The sequence below is a fragment of the Candoia aspera genome, chromosome 1 (assembly GCF_035149785.1).
Source record: "Candoia aspera isolate rCanAsp1 chromosome 1, rCanAsp1.hap2, whole genome shotgun sequence".
In the NCBI taxonomy this organism is placed as follows: domain Eukaryota; kingdom Metazoa; phylum Chordata; class Lepidosauria; order Squamata; family Boidae; genus Candoia; species Candoia aspera.
Window position 1 is genome coordinate 260,780,885 of NC_086153.1, and position 27,597 is coordinate 260,808,481.

The following is a 27,597-nucleotide window of genomic DNA, read 5'->3' on the forward strand; positions in this document are numbered from 1 at the left end:
CATGTTTAGTGCGTTGTTGCTCTTAACAATTATTTGCTGAAACAAGCCAGTTTCATGAACTACTCTGGATGTGCCAACAGAAAGCCAGCATATAAATATTTCAAAGAAAAAAATGTAATTACTTTCTGACCTTCAGCAAAGGATCGTTACCTTGTCATGGTGCTGGAGCTTGAGCACCTCAATGATGCCATGAGCTAAACCATGAAGGGCCACCCAAGATGGGAAGGTCATGACAGAGAGGTCAGACTAAATGCGATCCCTGGGGAAGGTAATGGCAACCCACCCCAGTATTCTTGCCGTGAAAACTAAATGGATCAGTACAACCAGAGATATGTCGGTATACCATCGGAAGATGAGAACCCCAGGTCGGAAGATGGTCAAAATGCTACTGGGGAGGAACAGAGGATGAGTTAAACTAGTCCCAGACGTGATGACGCAGCTAGCTCAAAGCCGAAAGGACGGCTAGTAGCCGACGGTGCTGGTGGTGAATAGTGAATCTGATGTTCTAAGGATCAACACACCATTGGAACCTGGAATGTAAGATCTATGAGCCAGGGCAAATTGGATGTGGTTATTGGTGAGATGTCAAGATTAAAGATAGACATTTTGGGCATCAGTGAACTGAAATGGACTGGAATGGGCCACTTCACATCAAATGACCACCAGATATACTACTGTGGACAAGAGGACCACAGAAGAAATGGAGTAGCCTTCATAATTAATAGTAAAGTGGCTAAAGCAGTGCTTGGATACAATCCAAAAAATGATAGAATGATCTCAATTCAAATTCAGGGCAAGCCATCTAACATCACAGTGATCCAAATATACGCCCCAACCACAGATGCTGAAGAAGCTGAAGTAGAGCAGCTCTATGAGGATCTGCAGCACCTGCTGGATGACACGCCTAAAAGAGACATTATTTTCATCACGGGAGACTGGAATGCTAAGGTGGGCAGTCAAATGACACCTGGAATTACAGGTAAGCATGGCCTGGGAGAACAAAACGAAGCAGGACATAGGCTGATAGAATTTTGCCAAGACAACTCACTCTGCATAACAAACACTCTCTTCCAACATCCTAAGAGACGGCTTTATACATGGACTTCACCAGATGGACAAAACGAAATCAGATTGACTACATCCTTTGCAGCCAAAGGTGGCGGACATCTATACAGTCGGTAAAATCAAGACCTGGAGCTGACTGTAGTTCAGATCACGAACTTCTTCTTGCACAATTTAGAATCAGACTAAAGAGATTAGGGAAGACCCACAGATCAGCTAGATATGAGCTCACTAATATTCCTAAGGAATATGCAGTGGAAGTGAAGAATAGCTTTAAGGGACTGGACTTAGTAGATAGGGTCCCGGAAGAACTCTGGACAGAAGTTCACAACATTGTTCAGGAGGCAGCAACAAAATACATCCCAAAGAAAGAGAAAACCAAGAAGGCAAAATGGCTGTCTGCTGAGACACTAGAAGTAGCCCAAGAAAGAAGGAAAGCAAAAGGCAACAGTGATAGGGGGAGATATGCCCAATTAAATGCAAAATTCCAGAGGTTAGCCAGAAGAGATAAGGAATTATTTTTAAACAAGCAATGCGTGGAAGTGGAAGAAGACAATAGAATAGGAAGGACAAGAGACCTCTTCCAGAAAATTAGAAACATCGGAGGTAAATTCCAAGCAAAAATGGGCATGATCAAAAACAAAGATGGCAAGGACCTATCAGAAGAAAAAGAGATCAAGAAAAGGTGGCAAGAATATACGGAAGACCTGTATAGGAAGGATAACAATATCGGGGATAGCTTTGACGGTGTGGTCAGTGAGCTAGAGCCAGACATTCTGAAGAGTGAGGTTGAATGGGCCTTAAGAAGCATTGCTAATAACAAGGCAGCAGGAGACGACGGCATCCCAGCTGAACTGTTCAAAATCTTGCGAGATGATGCTGTCAAGGTAATGCATGCTATATGCCAGCAAATTTGGAAAACACAAGAATGGCCATCAGATTGGAAAAAATCAACTTATATCCCCATACCAAAAAAGGGAAACACTAAAGAATGTTCAAACTATCGAACAGTGGCACTCATTTCACATGCCAGTAAGGTAATGCTCAAGATCCTGCAAGGTAGACTTCAGCAATTCATGGAGCGAGAATTGCCAGATGTACAAGCTGGGTTTAGAAAAGGCAGAGGACCTAGGGACCAAATTGCCAATATCCGATGGATAATGGAAAAAGCCAGGGAGTTTCAGAAAAACATCCATTTCTGTTTTATTGACTATTCTAAAGCCTTTGACTGTGTGGACCAGAACAAATTGTGGGAAGTTCTTAGTGGTATGGGGATACCAAGTCATCTTGTCTGCCTCCTGAAGAATCTGTATAACGACCAAGTAGCAACAGTAAGAACAGACCACAGAACAACGGACTGGTTTAAGATTGGGAAAGGAGTACGGCAGCACTGTATACTCTCACCCTACCTATTCAACTTGTACGCAGAACACATCATGCGACATGCTGGGCTTGAGGAATCCAAGGCTGGAGTTAAAATCGCTGGAAGAAACATTAACAATCTCAGATATGCAGATGATACCACTTTGATGGCTGAAAGCGAAGAGGAATTGAGGAGCCTTATGATGAAGGTGAAAGAAGAAAGTGCAAAAGCTGGCTTGCAGCTAAACCTCAAAAAAACCAAGATTATGGCAACCAGCTTGATTGATAACTGGCAAATAGAGGGAGAAAATGTAGAAGCAGTGAAAGACTTTGTATTTCTAGGTGCGAAGATTACTGCAGATGCTGACTACAGTCAGGAAATCAGAAGACGCTTAATCCTTGGGAGAAGAGCAATGACAAATCTCAATAAAATAGTGAAGAGCAGAGACATCACACTGACAACAAAGGTCCGCATAGTTAAAGCAATGGTGTTCCCCGTAGTAACATATGGCTGTGAGAGCTGGACCATAAGGAAGGCTGAGAGAAGGAAGATAGATGTTTTTGAACTGTGGTGTTGGAGGAAAATTCTGAGAGTGCCTTGGACTGCAAGAAGATCAAACCAGTCCATCCTCCAGGAAATAAAGCCAGGCTGCTCACTTGAGGGAATGATATTCAAGGCAAAACTGAAATACTTTGGCCACATAATGAGAAGGCAGGACACCCTGGAGAAGATGATGATGCTAGGGAGAGTGGAAGGCAAAAGGAAGAGGGGCCGACCAAGGGCAAGATGGATGGATGATATTCTAGAGATGACGGACTTGTCCCTGGGGGAGCTGGGGGTTTTGACGACAGACAGGAAGCTCTGGCGTGGGCTGGTCCATGAAGTCACGAAGAGTCGGAAGCAACTAAACGAATAAACAACAACAACTTTCTGACACCCTTCCCTCTTTGGGTATTAATTAGATCTCCCTAAAATTCAGCAATTAGCTGCCTCTTTTATAAAGCTGTATGGTTCTTTATAGAAGCAAGTATTTCTTACAAATAGCTATAGTCACAACATGGCAAATTTTCTTACCATGCTCTACCCCACTGTCCATGAGAGGTTCTACTTCCATTTACAACATTTTGACTTCTTCCTCCTTCAAAAAATTGGCTGTCCTTACGAGATGCCATTGGAAGCTGCAGAAGAGATGACACAAACAAATGGTAAAACTCTTCTTTTTAATTATGAATTTTGTTAAGTTTAAAGAGAAAGATAAAAGCTACGAGAAAACAGGAAAAAAACTACAAAAAAAAACTAAAAAGGTGTGAAAACACGAAATAATTTTTTTTTACAACTTTAGAGAAAGATGTGACTTCTGACTTTTAACAGCAAGGATGTACAAAAATTTCCATAATCAATCTCTTACTCTATATTAATCCAACTTCACATTATTTCTATAAATCATTCCCCTTTAGCACATTTTAAAAATCACTAAGTACAGTTACTCCCTCCCCTTATATTAAAATAAAGGAAAAAAAATCATATAAACCTCCTAATCAACTCCCCCCAAAAAACAACACTTATTTAATTATTCCCTTCCTACTACTATTCCATACATTTCTGTCTACTATAATAAAAAGGAAACTAAAAGCACATAAATTGTCTGCCATTATACTAAGTAAAACAATAGTTTATTAATCTTAATACATGCAAAAAAAGAAAAGCAATTCGAAAGAATGACCTTAAAGCAAATTCTTAAAACCATCCAAATAAACATTTTTATACCCTAATAATCTTAATCCATATCCTTAAAAACAAATAACATCAGTCAAACCCTAAAAGCTATCCAGATAAACGTTCTTTAATCCTTATCCCACTTCAAAATAAACCAAAGTATTTACATATCCCCACAACGTGCACACAGCTTTTCTCTTGAAAAAATCAAACAGCCCAACTGCCCCCCTCAAAAATTCCAACTGTTCTTCAGAATACTTCCCAAACATAATAACCCCTTCTTTTTCATGGCATTTCACCAAAAAGTCAATTTTACTTATTGCTTGCAGATCCCTCTCTCTGTTAATTCTCCAACTCCACTATCCAGTCTTCCTGCAGCATCTCAACAGAAACCCCAGTCTCATTCTTAGAAGAAACATTTCTATCACTGTTGAATTCCTCAGTTTCATTCACTACATCCCCAACCAGATGACACATTTTAGAGCTCATATTTTCCACAATGTCCTGAATGTCTTCTATAAAAACTTGATAGGAGTTAGAAAAGATCTGCTTAAAATCTTGATGGAAGTCAGAAAAAATCTGTTTAAAATCCTCCACGTCTCATGCAGTAGATTATGGCGCCCCCTAGGAGCTTAACCAGCGAAGGTGGAAGATATGGAAAGTTCCGAAGTATCTTTACACAAAGTGAAAGCGACATAAGTAGACAGTTCCCAAGGGAAAGTAGAAAGAGAAAGCTGAAGGTTTAAATCAGCCAATTCAACGTGTAGGAAAATGCTAATATCTTCAAAATTAATACCAAAATAATGACAGGAAGACAATTATTTATTCTCAATCCTCCTTTGGAAGGGAAATGATTCCAAAACTTTAAAAAGCATTTTTTAAAAAAGTAATCCTCAAAATAATGATAAGCACCAAGACAGCCCGCTTCTCCTTGCTGTAGAAAGCCTCTCTTAGGGTACGCATACTTAATATAAATATAAATATAAATAATATATAGAGTGATTTAGAAATGGGGTGGCCAGTCCTAGTGTCCCTTTAAAGCTACAGTGCAGCTTGGAAAATGGTGATGTCCCAGCCTCCCAGCTAGCTCTTACCAGCTGAATGCTGTTTGCGATCTTCTGGCTGCAAGCAGCTGTCCGGAGGGCAGATGGGATGATTCCTGGTGTTTTCCTTTATCCAGAGAACACTCTTGGGCTTCAGGAAAACCTGCCTGAGCCTGAAAAAAATTGCTGCATTGTCAGTTCCACCTGCAGAGTCCATGGGGCGCAGCTGCTTAGTCTGCCGTGTCCCCACTGGAAGTCTCACAAAATGGTAAAACTCTTGAGTAGAAAATAACACTTCGAGAAATTTTAGGACCAATTATGCAATATGCAACTATTAATTTTTCATAATTCATTCTGTTTTTGACAACCATAAGAAAAATAAAAAGCAAGGGTCAAGTGGCATAGCAACTCCTAACTTCTTGTTGTTGTTTATTCATTCAGTCGCTTCCAACTCTTCGTGACTTCATGGACCAGCCCACGCCAGAGCTTCCTGTCGGTCGTCAACACCCCCAGCTCCCCCAGGGACGAGTCCATCACCTCTAGAATATCATCCATCCACCTTGCCCTTGGTCAGCCCCTCTTCCTTTTGCCCTCCACTCTCCCTAGCATCAGCATCTTCTCCAGGGTGTCCTGTCTTCTCATTGTGTGGCCAAAGTATTTCAGTTTTGCCTTGAATATCATTCCCTCAAGTGAGCAGTCTGGCTTTATTTCCTGGAGGATGGACTGGTTTGATCTTCTGGCAGTCCAAGGCACTCTCAGAATTTTCCTCCAACACCACAGTTCAAAAGCATCGATCTTCCTTCTCTCAGCCATCCTTATGGTCCAGCTCTCGCAGCCATATGTTACTATGGGGAACACCATTGCTTTAACAATGCGGACCTTTGTTGTCAGTGTGATGTCTCTGCTATTAACTATTTTATTGAGATTTGTCATTGCTCTTCTTCCAAGGATTAAGCGTCTTCTGATTTCCTGACTGCAGTCAGCATCTGCAGTAATCTTCGCACCTAGGAATACAAAGTCTTTCACTGCTTCTACATTTTCTCCCTCTATTTGCCAGTTATCAATCAAGCTGGTTGCCATAATCTTGGTTTTTTTGAGGTTCAGCTGCAAGCCAGCTTTTGCACTTTCTTCTTTCACCTTCATCATAAGGCTCCTCAGTTCCTCTTCGCTTTCAGCCATCAAAGTGGTATCATCTGCATATCTGAGATTGTTAATGTTTCTTCCAGCGATTTTAACTCCAGCCTTGGATTCCTCAAGCCCAGCATGTCGCATGATGTGTTCTGCGTACAAGTTGAATAGGTAGGGTGAGAGTATACAGCCCTGCCGTACTCCTTTCCCAAACTCCTAACTATGGTGTGGAAAATCTGTTTTTATTTGACTAAACCTTTCTTACTATTTTTGAAACTATTACAGCTGAAAATTATATTGCAACTTCCCAATATGAGTCTGATCTTGTGGTGTGCACGGCTATTCATTACTCCTATTGTAATGTAAAAAGCCTAAGGGGTTTTTTTTTCAATCAATAAAATGGTTATGATTCAAATGATTCAACCCTATTGTTGAATTGGAAAATCATACCAAGGAAATTCATCCCCCAGATAGGCTTGCTCCATCTGGAAATGCTTTACATCCCATCCATGTAGTTTGACAGCAAGATAAAGGGTTTTCCATGCATATTAATATTTACATTAAAAGTTCCTCCATACCAGTATGGGCTTTGAGCAAATGAGGGCCCTTCCTTGCCTAGAGCAGCTCTATGTCTATGTATGAGAGAGCTCTGTGACCTCCAAATACATGGAGAAACATTTCTACTGCATGTAAGTTACATTTCCATTCAATCCCAGGTTCTCTTCTGCTTGCTAGACAAGCCTGTACTAATCCTGTGGCTCACCTGCTCACTCCAAAGATGGAGTGACTAAGATGGCCCAGTAAAGCAGGAACCACCTTTAATTCAGCAGCCTTCATCACCACTGGTGATGAATCTGGGGGTGGGGGTGGAGGTAAATCAAGAAAGGAGAGCCTCCTTTGCTATTCTTGGAAGCCCCTACCCATCCCTCTGGGCATCTGGAATACCTGATCAGAGGTGTGGGATGCTGGATGCTGGTAAAGCAGGATTCTGGGGAGGACCGCAAGAGAGATCAGGGAAAATCAGCATGTCTACTGGTCTTATGTGACACTCTTAGACCTAAGTAGATAAGGAGCCTGTGTAATGCCTCACCAGCCCTTTATAAATTGCCAGACAGGGATTATACGGGCAGATGCAAGATCTCTTTTGCTATACAAGCTAAAATAGCCATTAAGGAAAGTCAGCAAGAACCAGAGGGAAGGGCGCTTGCCTGCAAGTAGCCAAAAGCAGCCAGCGTGAGCTGGGCAGATCCAGTCCCCACCACATCATCACTTGCTGCTGAAGCTCCATAAACCATGCACGCAACATGGTTTCTGTTGGGAGAAGGTGGAAGACACCACTGTACGATGAGATCACAAAAGTAAGCAATTAGGTGGCCTCAGGTGTGGACTGGCAATAAAACCAAGGCTGCATCATGGGAACTCATCCTTACAAAACAAGGCAGCTTAAGCCACAGCTAGAAGGGTGGGTAGATGAGTCCGTAGTTCTGAAGTATAATGACCTGTTCAGACAGGTTATTTACCACATGGCTTTAGCCAGGCTCAAAAAACAAATGAACGAACACCATAAATCAGGTTTCATAATCTCTTCTGCAGGAGGAGGTTTTATAACAAACAGGAATAATATTCAGTCTCTTGGGATAACACACGATAGGTGGAATACTTAAAAGTAAACAAGGCTAGTTCAGCATGTATTGCATTTTTTAGTCATTTTAAGTGGTAGATTAAAACTCTTTTAAAGAGTGACAAATTGACAGATTACAGTATTAATACCTCTCCCCAAACCCTAATTCTTTTGTCTTGCCTTTTGTCTCTTTTACCATTTTAAAATTTGAACCATCAAATCAAAATTATAGTTCATGCTAACATTAAGATTATCAGTGCATGCATTATTTGCCCATAGTCATAAATAATGGTTATTCATCTTAGACAATGTTTGTGCTTTCTAAGGAAAATGCATAGTTTTCGTTGGAACACAGCGACGCCAGGGATGATCACTCCAATGCTGGCATGTGTTTTGTGTGCAAGGGGTCATCCTATTTTGATCAATTCCAGAGAATATTCAGTAGACATCCTTGGATCTGAAGAGTTTACAAATCTTCTGCCTGAATAATACAGAACTGAACCTTAGCCTATGGTTCATGAGCCAGGATTTTCCAATGATAAAGAAGACCAATGTAACTTGCTAAAAAACATTTATTGGAAGGCTATGGCACTTTGGAAGGAAAACAGCTCCATTACTCCTACCTCCCATAGATTTGTTTGAGGGGAAAAAAGGATTTTCAGTGGTTTTCATGGTTTAGTTTTGGTCCGGGAATTGCTTTTCTTTGCAAGGTAATTGCCCATCATAATTACCAAAAAGCCTCCCCACCTTTGATCTGAGAAGAGATAAAGAGTTGCAGTCGATGTAAGGATAGACATTATGAGATTAGCTGTAGATTGTGCAGAAAGGAATTTGTTTATGGCAGGCAATGTGGAAATATTTCAGGGACAAGCCCAGTGTTGCAACATGTCATGACCTCGTTGCAAGGCACAAAGAGCCTCACAACGTGGATCATGATCATTAAGGAAAAGGGGAAGAAGATAATCAAACCAGGGATTAACACAAGCACCCAAAGGCACCCACACCCATGGACCCATAAACAACTGAAAGGAGAGACGTCAGAGGAGTGAAGATAAGAAGCACATGGTGCCCCGGAGGACACAACCGTCGCAGGGAGACAAAGAGGACACCGGGGAAAACGCCCAAGCAGCCATCAAGGGTCCCATCAAGAGGGATCGGGGCATTGAGGGGTGGGGAAGCCCGGGGCAATACAGGAGGGTATAGAAGGGGCACCCCCACACTACCTACCCCATTCCCGTTTTTCGTTCTGTCAGCTATCATTCCAATAAACCAGAAATCCTTAATACCCATTAAGTGAGTCTGTGTCTTATTGCGAAGCGAGGCTGGCCCTGACATAAAAACGGGAACGGCAAAAAAATTTTTTTCCACCTGGTATCTATCCAACAAGCTTGTGAAGCCAGGCATGGAGAACCAGGAACCGAGGAGGCGCAACCCTTCGGCGCCCGGCGACGAAGCCCCGCTCTCGCAGGGCGGGATGCAGCTGAGGTCCGGGCGGTGCAACGCCCCGGTAAGTATGGGACCCAGCTGGGGGGAAGCAGCGGGGGAGGGACCCACCCCGGCGCCCCGGAGCCCGTGAGGCACCGGGGGCGAGTCGAGGGGACCCTCTCCAAGCCCGCAGGCAACCCCGGAGGAAGCGCGAGACGAACCGCCACCTTGGGCGCTTGAAGGCGAGGGCGCACCTGGCACCGCGGCGGGAACGAGGGACGATCTGTCCTCTACCACGGCCAACGGCGAGGGCGAGCGGAGCGGCGAACACCTCGGCGGGAAGCCGGGGACGGCGGAGAGGCTCGACGCGTTGGAGGAAGGGATGCAGGCGGTGCGGCAGATGCTCCAACAGGGACTCTGCGGCGGAGGCAGCGCAGAGGCACCCCTGGACGAAAGGCGGCGGGGCGAGTGGGGCGGCGGTGACGGCGGAACCCGACCCAAGGAGCCCAACCGATGACCGGAGGCGCACCGGGATGCGAGACGGGGTGGAGACCCAGCGGACAGCGGCGACCACGGCGGGACCCGACCCCAGGAGGCCACCCAACGATCGGAGGCGCGCCCGGACGTGAGACGGCGGGACAACCTCGGCAGCGGCGGCGCCCGGCCCCAGGAGCCCACCCCACGACGGGAGACACGCCAGGCTGAGAGGCGGAGGGACGACCCGGCGGGTGGCGACGGCGACGGCGGAGCCTGGATCCAGGAGCCCGACCGAGGGAGAACACCCCGCCCTCCCCCCCGAGCGACGGGACGACGACCTTGCAAGGAGACCCAGAGAGAGGCACCAATGCCGCAAGAGAACTGGAGACACCCCGACCCGCAGCAGCTCCCGCAGAGCCCGAGGCACGACGTAGAGGGGGCCAGGAGCCAGACCAGGACACCCGCCAAGGACTTTGGCATAAAGTTCGATGGGGACCCCTCGAAACTCTCCTTTTTTTGGACTAACGCGAGGTACTACCTCGAAGAATGGGGTCCCTGCTTCAGAACTGAGCGGGGCAAAATCAATGCCCTGGCCATAAAATTAAAAGGGCGGGCCGCCGATTGGTACGTCCAATTGTGCCAATCAGGCGCCCGGGCGCTGCAGGACAGCACTGAATTCCTGCAGGTGCTGGAACGGCACTTCAGGGACCCCCTGGAGCAAGAAAAGGCGAAAAGGGCGCTAGAGACACTCAGACAAAGCCCGCGCTCCGTGGCAGAGTATGCCATGGAGTTCCAAGCCCTAGCCGGAAAAGTGGACACTTGGTCTCAATCGACACTGATTGAGAAGTTCAAACACGGACTCAACTTAAACGTCCTCCGGTGGGCACTCGGCCGCGACAACCCCAGCTCCCTCATGGGTTGGATCCAGCTGGCAGCAGAAGCGGAGAACGCTCACGACACGTTCCTCCACGCAAGGAGGGAAACGCAGCAGATGGAGACAGCGAGACCCCCACGCACCAGCGCAAGGCAGGTGAGGGCGAGACCCCAACCCTGGAAGGAGGAACGGGACAGACGCTTCGCAAAAGGGCAATGTTTCACGTGCGGCAGGGAAGATCACAAAGCAGCCGCATGCCCCAAAACGACGCCCAGAGAGAGCCCAAGGAGGGCACAAACAGCACCAACCCCAGCGCCAAGAAAGCGACCAGCGGCGAAGGGGGAGTACCGATGCAGACACGTCCCCTACAGTTCAGAGGAGGAGGAAAGCAACCCCGATGAGGCGGCGGGAAACGACAACCACCTGGCCTAAGGGGCGCCGAAGGACAGGTGGAGGACACTGACAGGCGCTTCGACAAAGGGGTGAGTGAGGAATGCCCCACCCTCTACGTCCGTGTCACCCTCACCCATCGAAATAAAACCGAAAAGGTCTGGGCACTCATTGATTCGGGTTGCTCCAAAAGCCTCATGCACCCTGACCTGGCAGCCGCACTCGACCTCCGCTGCTATCCACTTCAGCACCACCTGGTGTTCTCGCAGCTCGATGGATCTGCAGCGGGAGGGGGCCCGGTCACCCAATACACCGGAGAAACCGCGCTACGGCTCGGCAGCCACGAGGAAAAATTGGCTTTCATCGTGGCACCGGTGGGGCAACCCCGACTCATACTGGGGATCCCATGGCTCGTGCAGCAAAACCCAGTCATCAACTGGAGAACCAGAGAGATTAAGTTTGCTGACGGGCGTTACCAAGCACCTTCAGGGAACAGGGTTCCCTGAGCAGCCATGGGGGGGGCGACGACGACTGCGGAACACAGAGAGACAGCACTGCCAGAGGGACTGCCAACCAAATATGGGGATTTTGCCGACGTTTTCGGCGAGAAAGAGGCGGACAAACTCCCCCCCCCACAGAAAGACGGACTGCACCATTGAACTGGTCCCGGGGGTACCCCTACCCAAACCAAAAATATATGCTATGACCCAGCGAGAGCTAGCTGCATTAAGGGACTTCATAGACAAAAACCTGGCGAGAGGTTTTATCGAGCCAGCAAACTCTCCAGTGGGAGCGCCAGTCCTCTTTCACGAGAAAAAGGACGGATCATTGCGGCTCTGTACAGACTACCGTGGATTAAACGCAGCAAGCATTTCAAATAAATACCCCTTACCCTTAATAAAGGACATTTTGTCCCACCTGGTAAAGGGTAAGGTATTCTCCAAACTGGACATAAGGGAAGCCTACTACCGCATACGGATACGGGAGGGGGATGAGTGGAAGACTGCTTTCAATTGCCCATTGGGGGCGTTTCAATATAAAGTACTCCCATTCGGACTGGCAGGAGCACCGGGGGTATTCATGCAGTTAATTAATGAGGTCCTGCGTGACCACCTTTTTAAGGGGGTTTTGGTTTACCTGGATGATGTATTGATCTACACAGAAACAGAACGTGAGCACGAACGCTTGGTAAAGGACGTGCTCAAGAAACTTCGCAAGGCAGAGCTGTTTGTTAAGCTCTCCAAGTGCGAGTTTCACAAAAAACAAATTGACTACCTAGGGTATAGGATTTCTGCTAAAGGGATAGAAATGGACCCCAGCAAGGTCCAAGCCATCCTGGCGTGGGAACGCCCACGCACGAGGAGACAACTGCAAAGCCTCCTGGGATTCACTAATTTCTACAGGGGGTTCACGCCCAGGCTGGCAGAGACTATTTTGCCCCTAACTAACCTGCTAAAGACTAAGGGCTTGGGGGACACGCGCAAATCGAGGAACCCGGGGGCGCTACTGAATTGGACAGCTGACTGTCAAACGGCATTCAAGAGACTGAAAACCCTCTTCACAGCTGAGCCAGTGTTACAACACCCCGACCCCACCAAGCCTTTTGTGGTGCAGGCAGATGCCTCCGACTTTTCCATCGGAGCCATCCTGCTCCAAAAGGGCTCTGACAACCACCTAAAGCCCTGCGCCTACCTTTCCCGCAAATTCTCCGAAACGGAGCGGAGATGGCACGTATGGGAAAAGGAGGCGTTTGCAGTAAAGACAGCCTTGGAAACGTGGCGGCACCTGCTGGAGGGGGCCTCCTGCCCCTTCGAGGTCTGGACGGACCACAAGAACCTGGAGGCACTCAGCACACCAAAACGGCTCAGCCCGAAGCAGGTGCGATGGGCTCAGTTTTTCAGCCGGTTCAATTTCACGCTGAAATTCATACCGGGCAAGAAAAACTTCTTGGCAGACGCCCTTTCCCGACGGCCACAGGACGACACGCAAGCCTCCGACATCGTGGGAACAGTATGGACCGAGAAACAGCTCGGCTGCCCAGCTGTCACGCGGAGCCAGACAAGGAATCAGCGCACGCCAGCACGAACGGCGGGGAGCGATCGGAGCCGACGCTCAATTTCACCTAACTGGCAACAAAGACTCACACAAGCACTACAGCAAGATACATGGTTGCAGAATAACCAACAACATGTATCTTTCAAAGACAACATCGCCTGGAAAGAGAAAGTCTTGTACGTGCCCGAATCACTGCGGGGGGAAATCTTACACAGAGCGCACGATGACAAATCTGCAGGGCATTTTGGGTTTGTAAAAACCCTCCACCTAACGAGGAGGCAATTTTGGTGGCCAAACCTCAGAAAGGACGTAAAAGACTACGTAGCCAACTGCCCCATATGTGCCACCACCAAACGGAAAGGAGGGAAACCCCATGGGCTGCTACAGGCGGTAGCCAGCCCCTCCCGGCCATGGGAAGAAATTTCCATGGATTTCATTGTGGACCTCCCACCCAGCCAAAGAAAAACTGTGATATGGGTGGTAAAAGACTATTTCTCGAAACAAGCACACTTCATCCCGTGCGCAACTATCCCCTCCGCACAACAGCTGGCACGCTTATTCCTAACACACATATACAGGATCCACAGCGCCCCCTACAGGTTGGTGACCGACAGAGGAACACAATTCACGTCAAAGTTTTGGCGGGAATTTTTAAAACTAATCGGAACCAAGCAAGCACTGTCCACTGCGTGGCATCCACACACGGACGGATCTACAGAGATCCTAAACTCAACACTTGAACAGTTCCTGAGGGCATTCATAAATTATCAACAGGACAACTGGGTAGACCTACTACCTTTTGCAGAGGTGGCCTATAACAACGCGGTACACCAGAGCACTGGCCACACCCCATTTAAGGTGGTCTACGGAAGGGACTTTGTACCGATACCAGAATTGCCGCAACCTGAAACCCTGCCCTGCTCACCAGACGATTGGGCGGCACAGCTGGCAACAACCTGGCCAATCATCCAAACGGCCCTAGCAGACGCACAAACAACGTACAAAAAATATGCGGACAACCACAGGGCGGAGGCACCGAACTACAAAGTGGGAGATAGGGTCTACCTCTCCACTAAGTTCATAAAGACCTTGCAACCCTCGAAGAAATTGGCACCAAAATTCATTGGACCTTTTAAAATCATACAGGTAATCAACCCAGTTACTTTCAAACTGGAACTGCCTTACAATTTGAGACGGGTCCACCCAGTGTTTCACTGTGCACTACTAAAGCCAACGAGCACATCCAAATGGCATACGGAAGAACCTCCACCCCCACCCATAATGATAGACAACCAACAACATTTTGAAGTAAAAGAAATACTGGACTCAAGAAAGCAAAGAGGAACACTACAATACCTCGTGAGATGGAAACATTTCTCACACCCAGAGTGGGTCCAGGCACGACACGTCATGGCTAGACAACTAACAAGACAGTTCCATGAGGCATACCCGGAGAAACCAGCACCATAGAACATCTTTGGGGGGGCAGCATGTCATGACCTCGTTGCAAGGCACAAAGAGCCTCACAACGTGGATCATGATCATTAAGGAAAAGGGGAAGAAGATAATCAAACCAGGGATTAACACAAGCACCCAAAGGCACCCACACCCATGGACCCATAAACAACTGAAAGGAGAGACATCAGAGGAGTGAAGATAAGAAGCACATGGTGCCCTGGAGGACACAACCGTCGCAGGGAGACAAAGAGGACCGGGGAAAACGCCCAAGCAGCCATCAAGGGTCCCATCAAGAGGGATCGGGGCATTGAGGGGTGGGGAAGCCCGGGGCAATACAGGAGGGTATAAAAGGGGCACCCCCACACTACCTACCCCGTTCCCGTTTTTCGTTCTGTCAGCTATCATTCCAATAAACCAGAAATCCTTAATACCCATTAAGTGAGTCTGTGTCTTATTGCGAAGCGAGGCTGGCCCTGACACAACAAGAGACTGTGCATATAGTTTTGGAGAGAATATTCCAGCTGAAAGAAAAGGAATACAGCAAAGGTCATGGGAACAAGAGATATCAACTAATTAAACTCCTCTTGAAGTATGGAGTTGGAGCCCTGGCATCAACTAAATCCCTTTCTCCTGTTTTTGTACAAATTCAAGAGAAGTCTTTTCTAAAACGATTCACAGTGCAGCTATTTTAAAAAGAGCAAAAGGGGGGAAAAATAACGTGTTAGGATTTTGCCCCCTGTAATGCTGTGACACTTAACCAATTTAATTTGATATAAATTTTCAGCGGTGACTTGCTGAGGGCAGTGTTTCACAATTTATTACCCTTCTGTAGTGCTTGAACTGCAACTGGCCAGCAATTTCTGCACCAGCTTGATCAGATTTGAGTCTCAGGGATCACCCTTAATTCTCATCTATCCTCAGAATGGTGTAAACCATCCACCTTTCCTTAAGTTCTCAGCACAGAGCAATACAGATACTACATTAGGTCGGTGTTTCTCAACCTTAGCAGTTTTCAGGTGTGTGGACTTCAACTCCCAGAATTCCCTAACCAGTGCTGGCTGGGGAATTCTGGGAGTTGAAGTCCACACACCTGAAAACGCTAAGGTTGAGAAACACTGCATTAGGTCATGTATTATGGGGGAAGTGGGGATTTCTCTTTTTTGACTTAAAATCACAGAAGCAGTGAGATAAAGTTATGTGTCTTATGGACATGGACAAATGACCAGCAAATTATACCACCTTTGCAAACCAGACCCAGGAAATCCAGGGCTGCAGGCTTGATTGGGAAATACTTTCCTCAACACAATGTCCTTCTTTCCTTCAGTATCTCTCAGCGCAGCACCTCTCACTGGCCTGCCTGTCCTTTCCAGGGCCTTTTCTCCCTCCTCATAGTCATTGTGAATGGCCCAATGCAGCATATTCCACCAGTCCATCTGCCCCCAGAGCCTTCTCACCTTCTTCTCAGTCACTGCTTCTGATATCCCAGGATATCCGAATATCCCAGCTGTCAACCCACCCACCAATCTCAGCAACTTTCCTTCCTCCCTCCGCCGGGAACAAAACAGCCCCATTTCACTCTATGCCTGTACCAATACACTTGAAACATGCCTTTGATTTCTAAGCATAGGCCACCCAAACCAACTATTTCATGCACAAATGTTTTGTACCGGAGACAGAAGAAGCAAAGTACATCTATAAGACTGAGATTGAGAGTTCTAGCCCCACTTTAGGCATGAAAGCTGGCTGGGTGACTTTGGGCCAGTCACTCTGTCTCAGCCCAACCTACCACATAGGGTCGTTGTTGTGGGGAAATAGGAGGATGAAGGAGTATTAGGCATGTTCGCCTTGAGTTATTTATAAAAATAATAAAGGCGGGATAGAAAATAAAATAAATAATCACTATTGAACAGGAACCAGAGAAACCACTTGCCATCAGCCCCATTAGACAGACCACACCCAGAAATCAACTTCACAGAAAGGCCAAAACTACTTTTATTGAGATTGGCTATAACAACAGAAGTTTGCAAGTCTGATTCTGCTGTACCTCTTCCAACCTTTTTGCCTAGGATCATACAGGTAGTCTTTGCTTAGTGACTGTTTATAGTTACTATGGTGATGAAAAAGTAACTTTATGGCCAATTTATTTTTTATTTATCAAACTTTATCACCGCCCATCTCCCCCACCTGTGGGGACTCTTGCATTTACAACTTTTGCAGGTCTGTAAAGCAAACGAAAGCTGAAGTAAGATCATAAGCACAATCATGGTTTCACTTAGTGACCACTTCACTTAACAACCAAGTTAAGTTGGTTCAATTTAATGTACTGGAAAATAATGATGGGTCCCTACAAATGCAAAGCAGTAGAATGGACCTTGGTTTAGACAGTTTCAGATACAGCAGACAAATTTTGCACTCAGATTCTTCTTCCTTTTAATAGAATGTCTGTTGTATGGAGAGTATAACTGTTAAATCAAGGCTTTTCTACAAAAGATGCCATTTATAATTATTACAGTTTTACACATTACTGCACATAAATTGTTGCAATCATGTCAATGTTGAATTAATGGACATTTGGATTTAATGAATACCTTGCTTCCCCTGAATGGTTCATTAAATTGAGGTTTTACTGCATTATGAAATTTGGAAATTATAGTTTGCATATTTTCAGTCATTATTTTATAATTTTTTTACAACGACAGATGAACAGGCCAGATCTCATGAAAGTATTCTACAGTGAGAAAGATACAGTAACTCAGCAGTGTGCTTTATGTGAGTCTGCTTTTGAAGATGACTTGGGAAACTCTTAGTCAACACCAACTAGATGGTACATAATCAATCAATCTTTCTATCAGATAAGTTTTGTTCCAAAGGAGTGAATTAGCTGTATTTGATTTTAATCAGTTAATGATTATCTAAGCTAATGTACAGATATTTTAAAAACATTTATTCCAATATAGCACTATAACAATGTTTCATCCAGAAATACAAGACGAAGAAAAAAAAAGGTTAAATATTAAGAGGAATTCAGAATGGTCTTTGTAAACACAAGTACCTATATAAAGTTAATTTTAAAAGAGAGAAACATACTACAGATGCAAATATTTCTTCTTTAAAAGCAAAAGTTCCAAAGCCTGCTGCCAGCTTGCTCCCATCCCAGAAATGCACCATACAGAAGGATATATGCAATTGGTTCCCAACCAATTTGCTTTATTATTTATTAATTCAATATGAAGTGGATCGTTTAGAATTCTGTTGTTAATTTTCCTTACCTGTGCTTTTACTCTTCAGCTGCAGATGAAGAAATAACTCCTTTGTTTGATCTCCCCAAGAGAAAGTGACGGGATCACATTTCCCCCCCTTTTCCTTGTTTTAGCCACACCCCATTGACTGCATATCCAATCACCTGCTCAAGCTGTTCAGCATCATCTCATGCTTCCCTGCTGGATTGGTGCAGCTGCCTCAAACCATCAGCTGAGCTGATTTAAGTAGCCATGGCAACTACTACCCCATGAATATTATGAAAAAGCAGGAAAGTTCTCTGAACTTTTAACAGTCCCGATCAAGCAGAGTGTCTGGTTTCTTCTTTTCTTTCTCTTAATAAAAAGGTATCTATCCATCCAGTATAAGCTTTGTGTGTATGGGATAAATAGGTGGGTGGGCTCAGTCACAATGACAATGTGCACACTGTTGGAAGATCTGAAAGACCAGGTTAGGGGCAAATCAGCAAGGAGCAACTCAATGTAGTCACTAAGTGTTGACACTGACTTGACAGCACATATTCAATCAATCTTTTACAGATATTAAAAGCTGCAAACTTACTTAGGTTTTACTAATAAGTCTTACTGAAATTAATGGGATTTATTTTGTACTCTATAGCACCATACTTTGGCCACATAATGAGAAGACAGGACACCCTGGAGAAGATGATGATGCTAGGGAGAGTGGAGGGCAAAAGGAAGAGGAGCCGACCAAGGGCAAGGTGGATGGATGATATTCTAGAGGTGACGGACTCGTCCCTGGGGGAGCTGGGGGTGCTGATGACCAACAGGAAGCTCTGGCGTGGGCTGGTCCATGAAGTCACGAAGAGTCGGAAGCGATTAAACAAATAAACAACAAGAAGCACCATGCTGCCAGATGGTTAGTGGATTTGATCCCTGCACTTAACCTGCAAGACATACATGGAAATTGCTGGGTCACATTTGCCCCATTTATCCATAAAAGTTTGTATTACTGGATGTTGTTGTTTTGTTGTTTATTCGTTTAGTCGCTTCCGACTCTTCGTGACTTCATGGACCAGCCCACGCCAGAGCTTCCTGTTAGTCGTCAACACCCCCAGCTCCCCCAGGGACGAGTCCGTCATCTCTAGAATATCATCCATCCATCTTGCCCTTGGTCAGCCCCTCTTCCTTTTCCCCTCCACTCTCCCCAGCATCAGCATCTTCTCCAGGCTGTCCTGTCTTCTCATAATGTGGCCAAAGTATTTCAGTTTTGCCTTTAATATCATTCCCTCAAGTGAGCAGCCTGGCTTTATTTCCTGGAGGATGGACTGGTTTGATCTTGCAGTCCAAGGCACTCTCAGAATTTTCCTCCAACACCACAGTTCAAAAGCATTACAAAAAGCATTAAAAAGTATTACTGGATAATCAGTTACAAAACAGAAATGTAAATTTGTTTGGGCTTCTGATAATATTAACATTTTATTGCTTATTACTTCAGGGGAGTCATTTTTAAAACTCACAGAATTAAAAGAAAAATGATTTGCCTCAAATTGCTTCCTGACAGTTTTTATTCCATATAAACATATATTCTATTTATTTGTCCAAATGTTTTGCTGCTTCTGAAGTTCCACAATGCATAGAAGTTTTGGAAAAATTATCAGTGGTTCCTAAACCAGTAATGGTATGTGTTTATAGGAAGCTGAAGGATGTTAATGAACTTAGTATTAGCTACTTACATGATTGTTTCAATGTTCTGTTTTGATAATCTAATAGTTCACTAAAAAATGTCAGATTAGGTTCATAGAATCTTAAAGTCCAATTAATACACCATCAACAATAAAAATAAAGAACTGCATTTTCCAGGGATGGGAATTAACTAAAAGGATCATCATATGAAATGGAAGAGAAAAATAAAACCTTTTTTATTGATAGGTGTTGTCAATATTTGAATAGTAGGGGGCTGACAAAGGGGCAAAAAAGGTTTCAAGCAATATGGTCAAATTAGGGGGTCACCTATCTTGCACTTATTCCTATCAGAGAGGAATAAATCTATGGAGTGGAGGCATCAAGCAGGGAACCCAACATTTCATGTTGGTGTTTAAGATAACTTCAAGAGGAAAAGCTGAAGGAAATCAGTACATATCTTCAAGAGCAGGAAAGCCGATTGTAATGAATTTAGCAAAAGGTGGGTAACATACCAGCGTTTGAAATGCTAAACGATAGCTGAGTTTAAGAGGGATGGGAGATCCTAAATGCACAGGCAGAAGCAATTCGCATTAAGATGGAAGGATGGGAAAATCTTGTAGAGAGACGTGCTTCAAGCTGACGCCTGAGAAGACTTTAACCATCGTATCACACTAACTCGTGAGACAACTCTGTAGCTGCGTTTGAACGACTCCCCGGGTAAATTGGAGACATCCTAAGAGGAGGTCGTGGTTGCGCGAGCGAAACACTCTTTTTCCTCGGAAGCTACTTAAACGTTCAATCGGCACCTCCCTTCCTGCTTCTTAATCCATTATTTCGCCTTTTGCATTTTGGAATAACAGAAAATATAAAAAAAAGTGCACAGTGGAGGTCAGTCTTATTTCTTAAAAAATACCGCATCTATCGTTGCCACTCCCTAACCTGGAGCTCAGTTAGTGTCAGTCAGACACTATTTATTTAAATGAAAGCTTCCTTCTGCTCCTCCGGTACTACCGGCACGCGAAACAATGCAGGGCATGTAGCGAGCACGTGCTCCCAGCAAAGAGTAAGGCTGCTCTACCCTTTGCCATCTCGGTGGTGAACCCTTTGCAATGAGTTCAATTTTCAAAGGGTTTTCCGACGCTGTGCCTCTACCCGGAAGCGACCACAGGGGCTGCATTGCGCCGCTTTATCCCCTCCTCTTTGCGTTTAGCCGAGGAGGAACCTCCCGGAAGTAAAAGGGTTGCTTCTGGGAGGTGTTCCCACCCGTGAGCGAGAGCTCGCCTTTCTTTTTCCTGTGGCCGGTGAGCTGGAGGCTTGAAGCCAATATGGGCAGGACAGTGACCGTGGCCACGTGCGCCTTGAATCAATGGGCGCTGGATTTTGATGGCAACCTGGAAAGGATTTTGAAAAGTAAGCCGAAGACTACGGGCTGTTTGCAAAAAGCAACTCCAAAGGAAGACGGATCTTGTTTTTGGTGCCCTGCAGTGGAGGTTAACATTCCGCTGCTTCATTGAAATAACCAGAAAGGCAGCTTATGCCGGCTCTTGAGGCAACTTTTGACCCTTGATTGTTTTCTGCTCATCCACCCACCTCTAAATCTTCATTAATATGTTTCCTTCACTCCCTGGTTATTTATTTTTTTTAGTCCTAACTTTTAATGTCCTACAAGCATAAGGGTTCCTGACCCTTCCTAATTTATGTGCATGGTGTTGTTTTATATAGCTTTACAGCTTGCCTGTCTTCTAGGAGCTTTTTACAGAGGGAGGGGAAGGCAAAGAACGAGAACCCTGTGAGGTTGGTCGGTCGGAGAAACAATGGCCCGAAGACACCCATTGAGATTATATTAGGTGGATTTGAACCTGGGTTTCCTCAGTCCTAGCCCAGCACTTTAGACCCTACGGTGCACTAGTTCAGTTTGGATATAAAAACACGGCGAATTGATTTATTAGTCCATTTATATGACTTACTGTTTTGAATGGGGCTGTATAGAACCTTTTTCCCCAATGTGGTAATTTGTTACATACAAAAGGAGAGGGAATCTTTCAACTATTCAGATTTTTTTTAAAAAACAAGCATTTTATATTGTTTACTTCTACAGAACTCTCAGTGCTTCACAGTTTCAGTTTATCATCTTTTGTGTAAGGGTATATACTTGGTTTATGTATCTATAACATTTTCTTGTTATAGTATGTATGTATTACATGGATGATTGTAAGAAACAGACTAAAATACAGTTTCAGAATGCAGTCTATATATGGAATCAGAAGTTGTGCTTAGTTCAATGAGACTCATGTGTACCACTGCATTATAGTTTGTAATAGCATCTCTTTATAATATATAATTTTTATATATAATATAAAACCCATTTTTATTTTGTCCTTATTCGTTTGTGTACAATATTTGTATGCTGCTCATTCACTAAAGCTCTGAGCAGCTAACAACCAGAAATATAACTAAACAAAACCATCAATAAAAATAGATAAAATCTTGTTTATTAAAAATAACAATAGTAACAAAAACCCCTCAGCAGCATCCCTATGGATTAAAAAATATATAAAGTCAATATATGAATATATTAACTCGTTCAGATAGTCGTGCTTCTGTATGAATGTTTCTATATAAGACAGGATTCACAGAAACTAGGGAACTAACATAGTTTCCAATAGGAGTTTAGTGCATAAAATAAATATTGAGAGTTGAAAACAAATACTGCAGCACATCAGTATATAGAGAGACCTTCATGGATAGTATTTAAAGGACTTTGTTTTCTGTCTTTTATTCTAGAGAATTGCAAATTTGATTGGCATTATAATACCTTATCAATACAGGTAGTCCTCGCTTAATGACCATTTGTTTAGTGATGGTTCGGACTTAAAATGCTGCTGAAAAAAATGACTTGTGACTGGTCCTCACACTTATGACTGTTGCAGCGTCCCCACGCTCACGTGATCACAATTTGGGTGCTTTGCAACCAGTTTGCATTTATGACCATCGCAGCATCCTGTGGTCATGTGATCACCATTTTTGACCTTCCTAGCCGGCTTCTGGCAAGCAAAATCAATGGGGAACCGCGTGATTCGTTTAACAACCATGTGGTTCCCTTAATGCCGGCCGTGATTCACTTAATGGCTGCCGCAAAAAAGGTCATAAAATTGAGTTTGACTCGCTTAATGACTGCTTCACTTAGCAACTGAAATTCTGGGTCCAATTGTGGTTGTTAAGTGAGGACTACCTGTAGGTTTCTCAGACATTTTCTTGAAATATATGGACCTAATCTGAGAGCATTAAATGACTGAGATCTATGAATGAATCTTTTATTTCTGCAGAGGTGGGAATTATATGATGGATGGGGAGAAATTGCACACTAGTGAGTAAATGACATTTGTAAATTTTATTTCCAGTAGAAAAGTTATAAGTAAGTTTGGGATTATCATTTCAGGTTAATCTATACTTGAGTAACTGCTTTCAAAATATTTTTAACTATTCTGTTAGCTGAGTTATGTACAGGGTAGTAAGCTGATGCTGTCTGTTGAAATATATTTTCCCCCCAGAAATATACTTATGACAGCTGTGACAATTTACATGTTTTTTATTAATTAATTTCTATAGCCACCCACCTCAACAAGTGACTCTGGGTATCTTACAATCATAAAAATTATAAAACAGTTGAAATAATTAAAACAATTAAAAATACAAAATAAATATACATGGCCGCCAAGTAAGCAATGCATGAATGCTAATATAGCCAAGAAATGGGATCGTTCACAAGCTCGGGGCCCCAGGCCTGGGCACATAACCAGGTCTTCACGGTCTTACGAAAGGCCAACATGGTTGAGGACATCCTAATTTCTGGAGGGAGAATGTTCCAGAGGGCAGGCGCTAGGGCAGAGAAAGCACGCCTTCTAGTCCCTGCCAACCGACATTCCTTGGATGATGAGACCCGTAGCACACCCAATCTACCAGACCGAATTGGATTGGTAGAAACAACTGGGAGAAGACGGTCCCTTAGGTAACCTGGTCCCAAGCATGAAGGGCTTTAAAGGTGACAACTAGTATCTTTATTTATTACCCTAGTTTTGCTAGTAATAGGGTGTGGAAAGGAGCTATGTAATACCATCTTTAAATTATTAGAATCCTAGCTTACCTGTCCTCTGGGTTAAGAACTTTCTTTTAGAAAGTATTAAGAAATAGGAACTTGGTTTTAAAAGATTCTTGAGAATCTCAACTGTCTTGTGTTCTCAGCATCATGCTCTAAATTTCCTTTCTTGCTTTGCAAACTCAGAGGATACACAAAACACTGCCTATATTTTAAAGCACAGGAAGCATTCTCTGACAACATATTGTGGAAGAATAAAAATTATTCTTTAATCTCCTAGGTATTGAAATTGCTAAACAAAAAGGAGCAAGATATCGACTTGGCCCAGAACTTGAAATTTGGTAAGAACTTCCTAAGTTGTTTGTGTAAGACAGGCATTCTGAACCTTTTAGGGATGCTGAGTACATTTCAAATTTTGAAACTTTGTCTTACAAAATGGCCATTGGGGGAGGTGCTTGCACATTCACAAAATGCCTATTGGGGGGACATAATTAGATAAAAAGAACCAATTGATTGAGATACCATCTGCCATCCTTTGTAGCCCCCACCCCAAGATTCATTACCAACTTTTATTAACTTACCCATTTTTTGGCCATATAGGTACACCTCCAAACTTAGCACTGGGCTGTAGCTATGCATTTTTATTTATCTAAGAAAATTTTGGGGATCCAGAGGTATTTCTGGAAACTAAGATGTTGGTAGAGGCTTGTACTTTGCTTTGCAACATGCCTTTTTTTTTTAATGAAAAATCAGGTGGAACAGAAAACCTGGTAGGCATCAAGGGGGTATCTATCATGTAGGTTATAATGTATATTCCTGGATATTTAAAATATATTTTATGCCATTCAAGGTAACAAAATCAATGCCTTCTTTTTATAGAATGGTATCTGCTCCTGATGGTTCATTATGGTAGTTGGTTATTGAATGGTAGGGAGTAGATGAATACGGTATATAAATATTCATCTTTTTTTATGGGATCACAAAATAAAATTATATAGAAATTGCAGTTGTTTGGGATTGGAGGTGTACTTTAACACAATTGAATTATTAGCAATGAGGTCATAATAAAAACCATTCACAATTGTGTGTCTTCCAGATGTTGGTAGATTATAAATTCCATTATTTTAGACCATGGATGAGTTATAATCTAATACATCCAGAAGGTACCAGGTTAGGGAGGTCTGGCTTAAAATGATGTGGTACGAGACCAGTTTTCCAAAGGGGTATTGCTGAGACCAGTATTCCAAAGGGGTATTGCTTTCAATGGGATCCACATTAGCATCATTTTGGCACCAAGTGAAGACCTTTCTATTTTCCCCGGCTTTTTAATTGGTTTAAAATTGTATTTTAACTCTATTTTAATTCATATTGTTTTAAATTTTGAATGACTGCCTTGCTGCTGCCTACTTTGTATGGTGTTTTCATTTTGGATTTCATTTTATTGTATATGTTTTATTCAAATTGTATTTTTAGTGTGTTTTCTTATAAATTGTCCAGTAAGCTTTGGCTATTAGGTGGTTTAAACGTTTTAATAAATAAAAATAAAATAGAAATGGTAAGCCAACAACACCTTTTGTTTACACATTCCTAGATTCTCTGACACATGAACATATTTAAGTGTGTGTGTGTGTGTGTGTGTGTGTATGAATTAATTCAGTATTAATGTATATACGTAAGGTGAATAGAGGTACTTCTATTGATATAATGTGAATTTAGGAAATGCATCTTATGCAAAGAGTCCAGAATTTTTTGTTACAATTTAACTAATTACTATCTCTTATTTTGTTGTGCAGTGGTTATGGCTGTTCAGATCATTATTATGAATCCGACATACTCTTGCATTCATTTCAAGTTTTGGCTAAGCTTTTGGAATCTCCTGGTACTCAGGACATAATATGCGATATTGGGATGTAAGTGTCTTATTACTTCATTGCATAGTAGGGCTTTTAGCAGGAAAAACCCAGCAATGTTAGCTTCGGATGAGGTTAGCTGGTTAAAATATTGTTTCCTTTATGAGATGAACATTTTGCATATTACCTTTGTTCCAATTTGTTTTAAGGGTACACTGTTAAAAATGTCACATCAGGTGACAGTATCTAGTTGACCTTGGCTGTCCTCGAAAAAGTTATGCAGGGCCAGACCTGGTTAGTACTTTGATGGGAGAAACCAGGAAATTACAGGACTGTAGATTAGACAGGAAAGTTAAAAAAAAAAATCATGGAGGAAGTGGTGGCAAACCACTTCCCTAAAGTGGCAAAATATTGCTGTCCATGTAGTCACCCTGAGTCCATTTCAATTTGAGAGAATCTTTAACATACGAAAAGAAAGATAGTAATGTTTGTAACCAAAGTCCAAGCTTTTGAAAAAATGTTGTAAAATACTATATCATAGAATCAAGAGGAGAGTCATGATAAGTGTTGAGATTAAAACTATTTGTGTTTGCCTAGATAGGTTTGAAGGTCATGGTCTGTATTGATTGACACAAAATAGTTCCTTTCATCATAAGTTCCAATGTGTTGAGCTATTATTACAGTGTTTCTGCACATTCCGTAAGTCCACAAATTTTGTTGATGTTGATGCCAGTTCATTTGATGTGATTGTTGTGCTCTTGATGCCTTCCTTTTCCATCCAGTTCTTTGACAGGCACAGAGGAGATGGGCAGGGAGTTATATTTTTTTCCACCTTTCATGTCAGGTCAGTCTTTTATAAAATAAGACACTAATTTTGTCCTTTGTGAGAATCACTCAACATCCCCCAGATTTAGGCACAATCAGTAACCGTGAGAATCCTTCTTTTTCCCAGCTCAGTGTCAGATAAAATAATGAGCCCACTTTTCTGGAAGATATTGAGGTTTGTGCTTGGAGAAACCTGAACAATTTTTAAAAAAAAAATCAGTCTAGGAAAAAAAATTAGATTCTTCTCTTTGTCCTAGATGTTAGGAAATTATCTGGTTCAGCTTTATGGAAATTGGGAGGAAAATGTTGGGAAATGGTTTTGTTTCCTTTAAAGTGATAAAACGTGCTCCTTGTAAATTGTGAAGTAAAAATAGCTGAAAATGTTGAATAAGAAATTAACTATTTAAAGATAAGAATAGTAATTTGGAGGTAAAATGGTGGTTATATTAAGTGGAAAAGGTCCAAGTAGTTACACAAAGAAGCCAAAGTTACCTGGGTTTTCAGCAATAAGGAAACCAGACCTTTAAGTAGGTAAGAATGCTGAAATAAGTAAGTGATAACATCTGAATGTCTCTGGATGTCCATGAAAAAAAGAGATGTTATAGCATGTGAACAGGCATCCTAAACAAATCATTTGTAAAACTGAGTCTTTATATTTCAGGAATATTTTTAGAAAAGCTGAAGTAGTTAAAATTTTCTAATTTCAAAGTAACAGCCATTGAAAAAAGGAAATATAAATTATTATAAACAAGTAATTTAGATTTGAAAAAGTCTGTAGAAGTACAATTCAGATTTATTGCTTTCATTTTCTGTTTTAAAAAATGTACATTCCTTTTTGTAGATTGGCAAGAAACTACCATTAGTTTATTATCCTGTTCCCCAAAAAGCTGTGCTTTATGTGGATTTTAATGGTGTATAGACTATATTATGCTGATCTATTCTTTAGCTATATGGTGGTAAAACGACATATTTTGTGTAATTTATCTATTTGCACATTTATATGCCACTTCCAATGGCTCTGGGCAGTTTACAAAAATATAATAAATCATGAAACCCATTTCACGAAATACATAAAGCTGTATACAGTGGGTGAAAAATGTGTTTTGAGCTGTAGCTCAATTGTTAGAAGAAAGGAGCATGTTTTAACTCCAGTGGCACTCTGTTACACAATACGTTCTACCATGGAAAAAATGAGTTTTGTGCCAAAGCATGCAAACAAAAATGGTACTTTAAATTGTACCCAGAAACCAAGTGGCCACCATTGCAGGGCCTGCAGTTTTGATGTTACAGATTCCCAATATCAGGTATCA

The 27,597-nt window shown here is 43.1% G+C and overlaps 2 protein-coding genes across 2 annotated transcripts in view; one reads left to right on the forward strand and one right to left on the reverse strand.

Moving 5' to 3' along the window:
- DHCR7 (7-dehydrocholesterol reductase) overlaps positions 1–17,950 on the reverse strand; it is a 38,979-nt gene extending 21,029 nt beyond the window's left edge. The window contains exons 1-2 of the mRNA XM_063289577.1: positions 17,882–17,950; positions 3,500–3,603 (exon numbers count right to left, since the gene is read on the reverse strand). Coding sequence (XP_063145647.1) covers positions 3,500–3,597 — 98 coding nt within the window. The 5' untranslated portion in view covers positions 3,598–3,603; positions 17,882–17,950. The remainder of the gene's footprint in view (positions 1–3,499; positions 3,604–17,881) is intronic.
- Positions 17,951–20,808: 2,858 nt separating this feature from the next.
- Positions 20,809–27,597, forward strand: part of NADSYN1 (NAD synthetase 1) — a 50,678-nt gene continuing 43,889 nt past the window's right edge. The window contains exons 1-3 of the mRNA XM_063289580.1: positions 20,809–20,926; positions 23,893–23,953; positions 25,406–25,522. Coding sequence (XP_063145650.1) covers positions 20,842–20,926; positions 23,893–23,953; positions 25,406–25,522 — 263 coding nt within the window. The 5' untranslated portion in view covers positions 20,809–20,841. The remainder of the gene's footprint in view (positions 20,927–23,892; positions 23,954–25,405; positions 25,523–27,597) is intronic.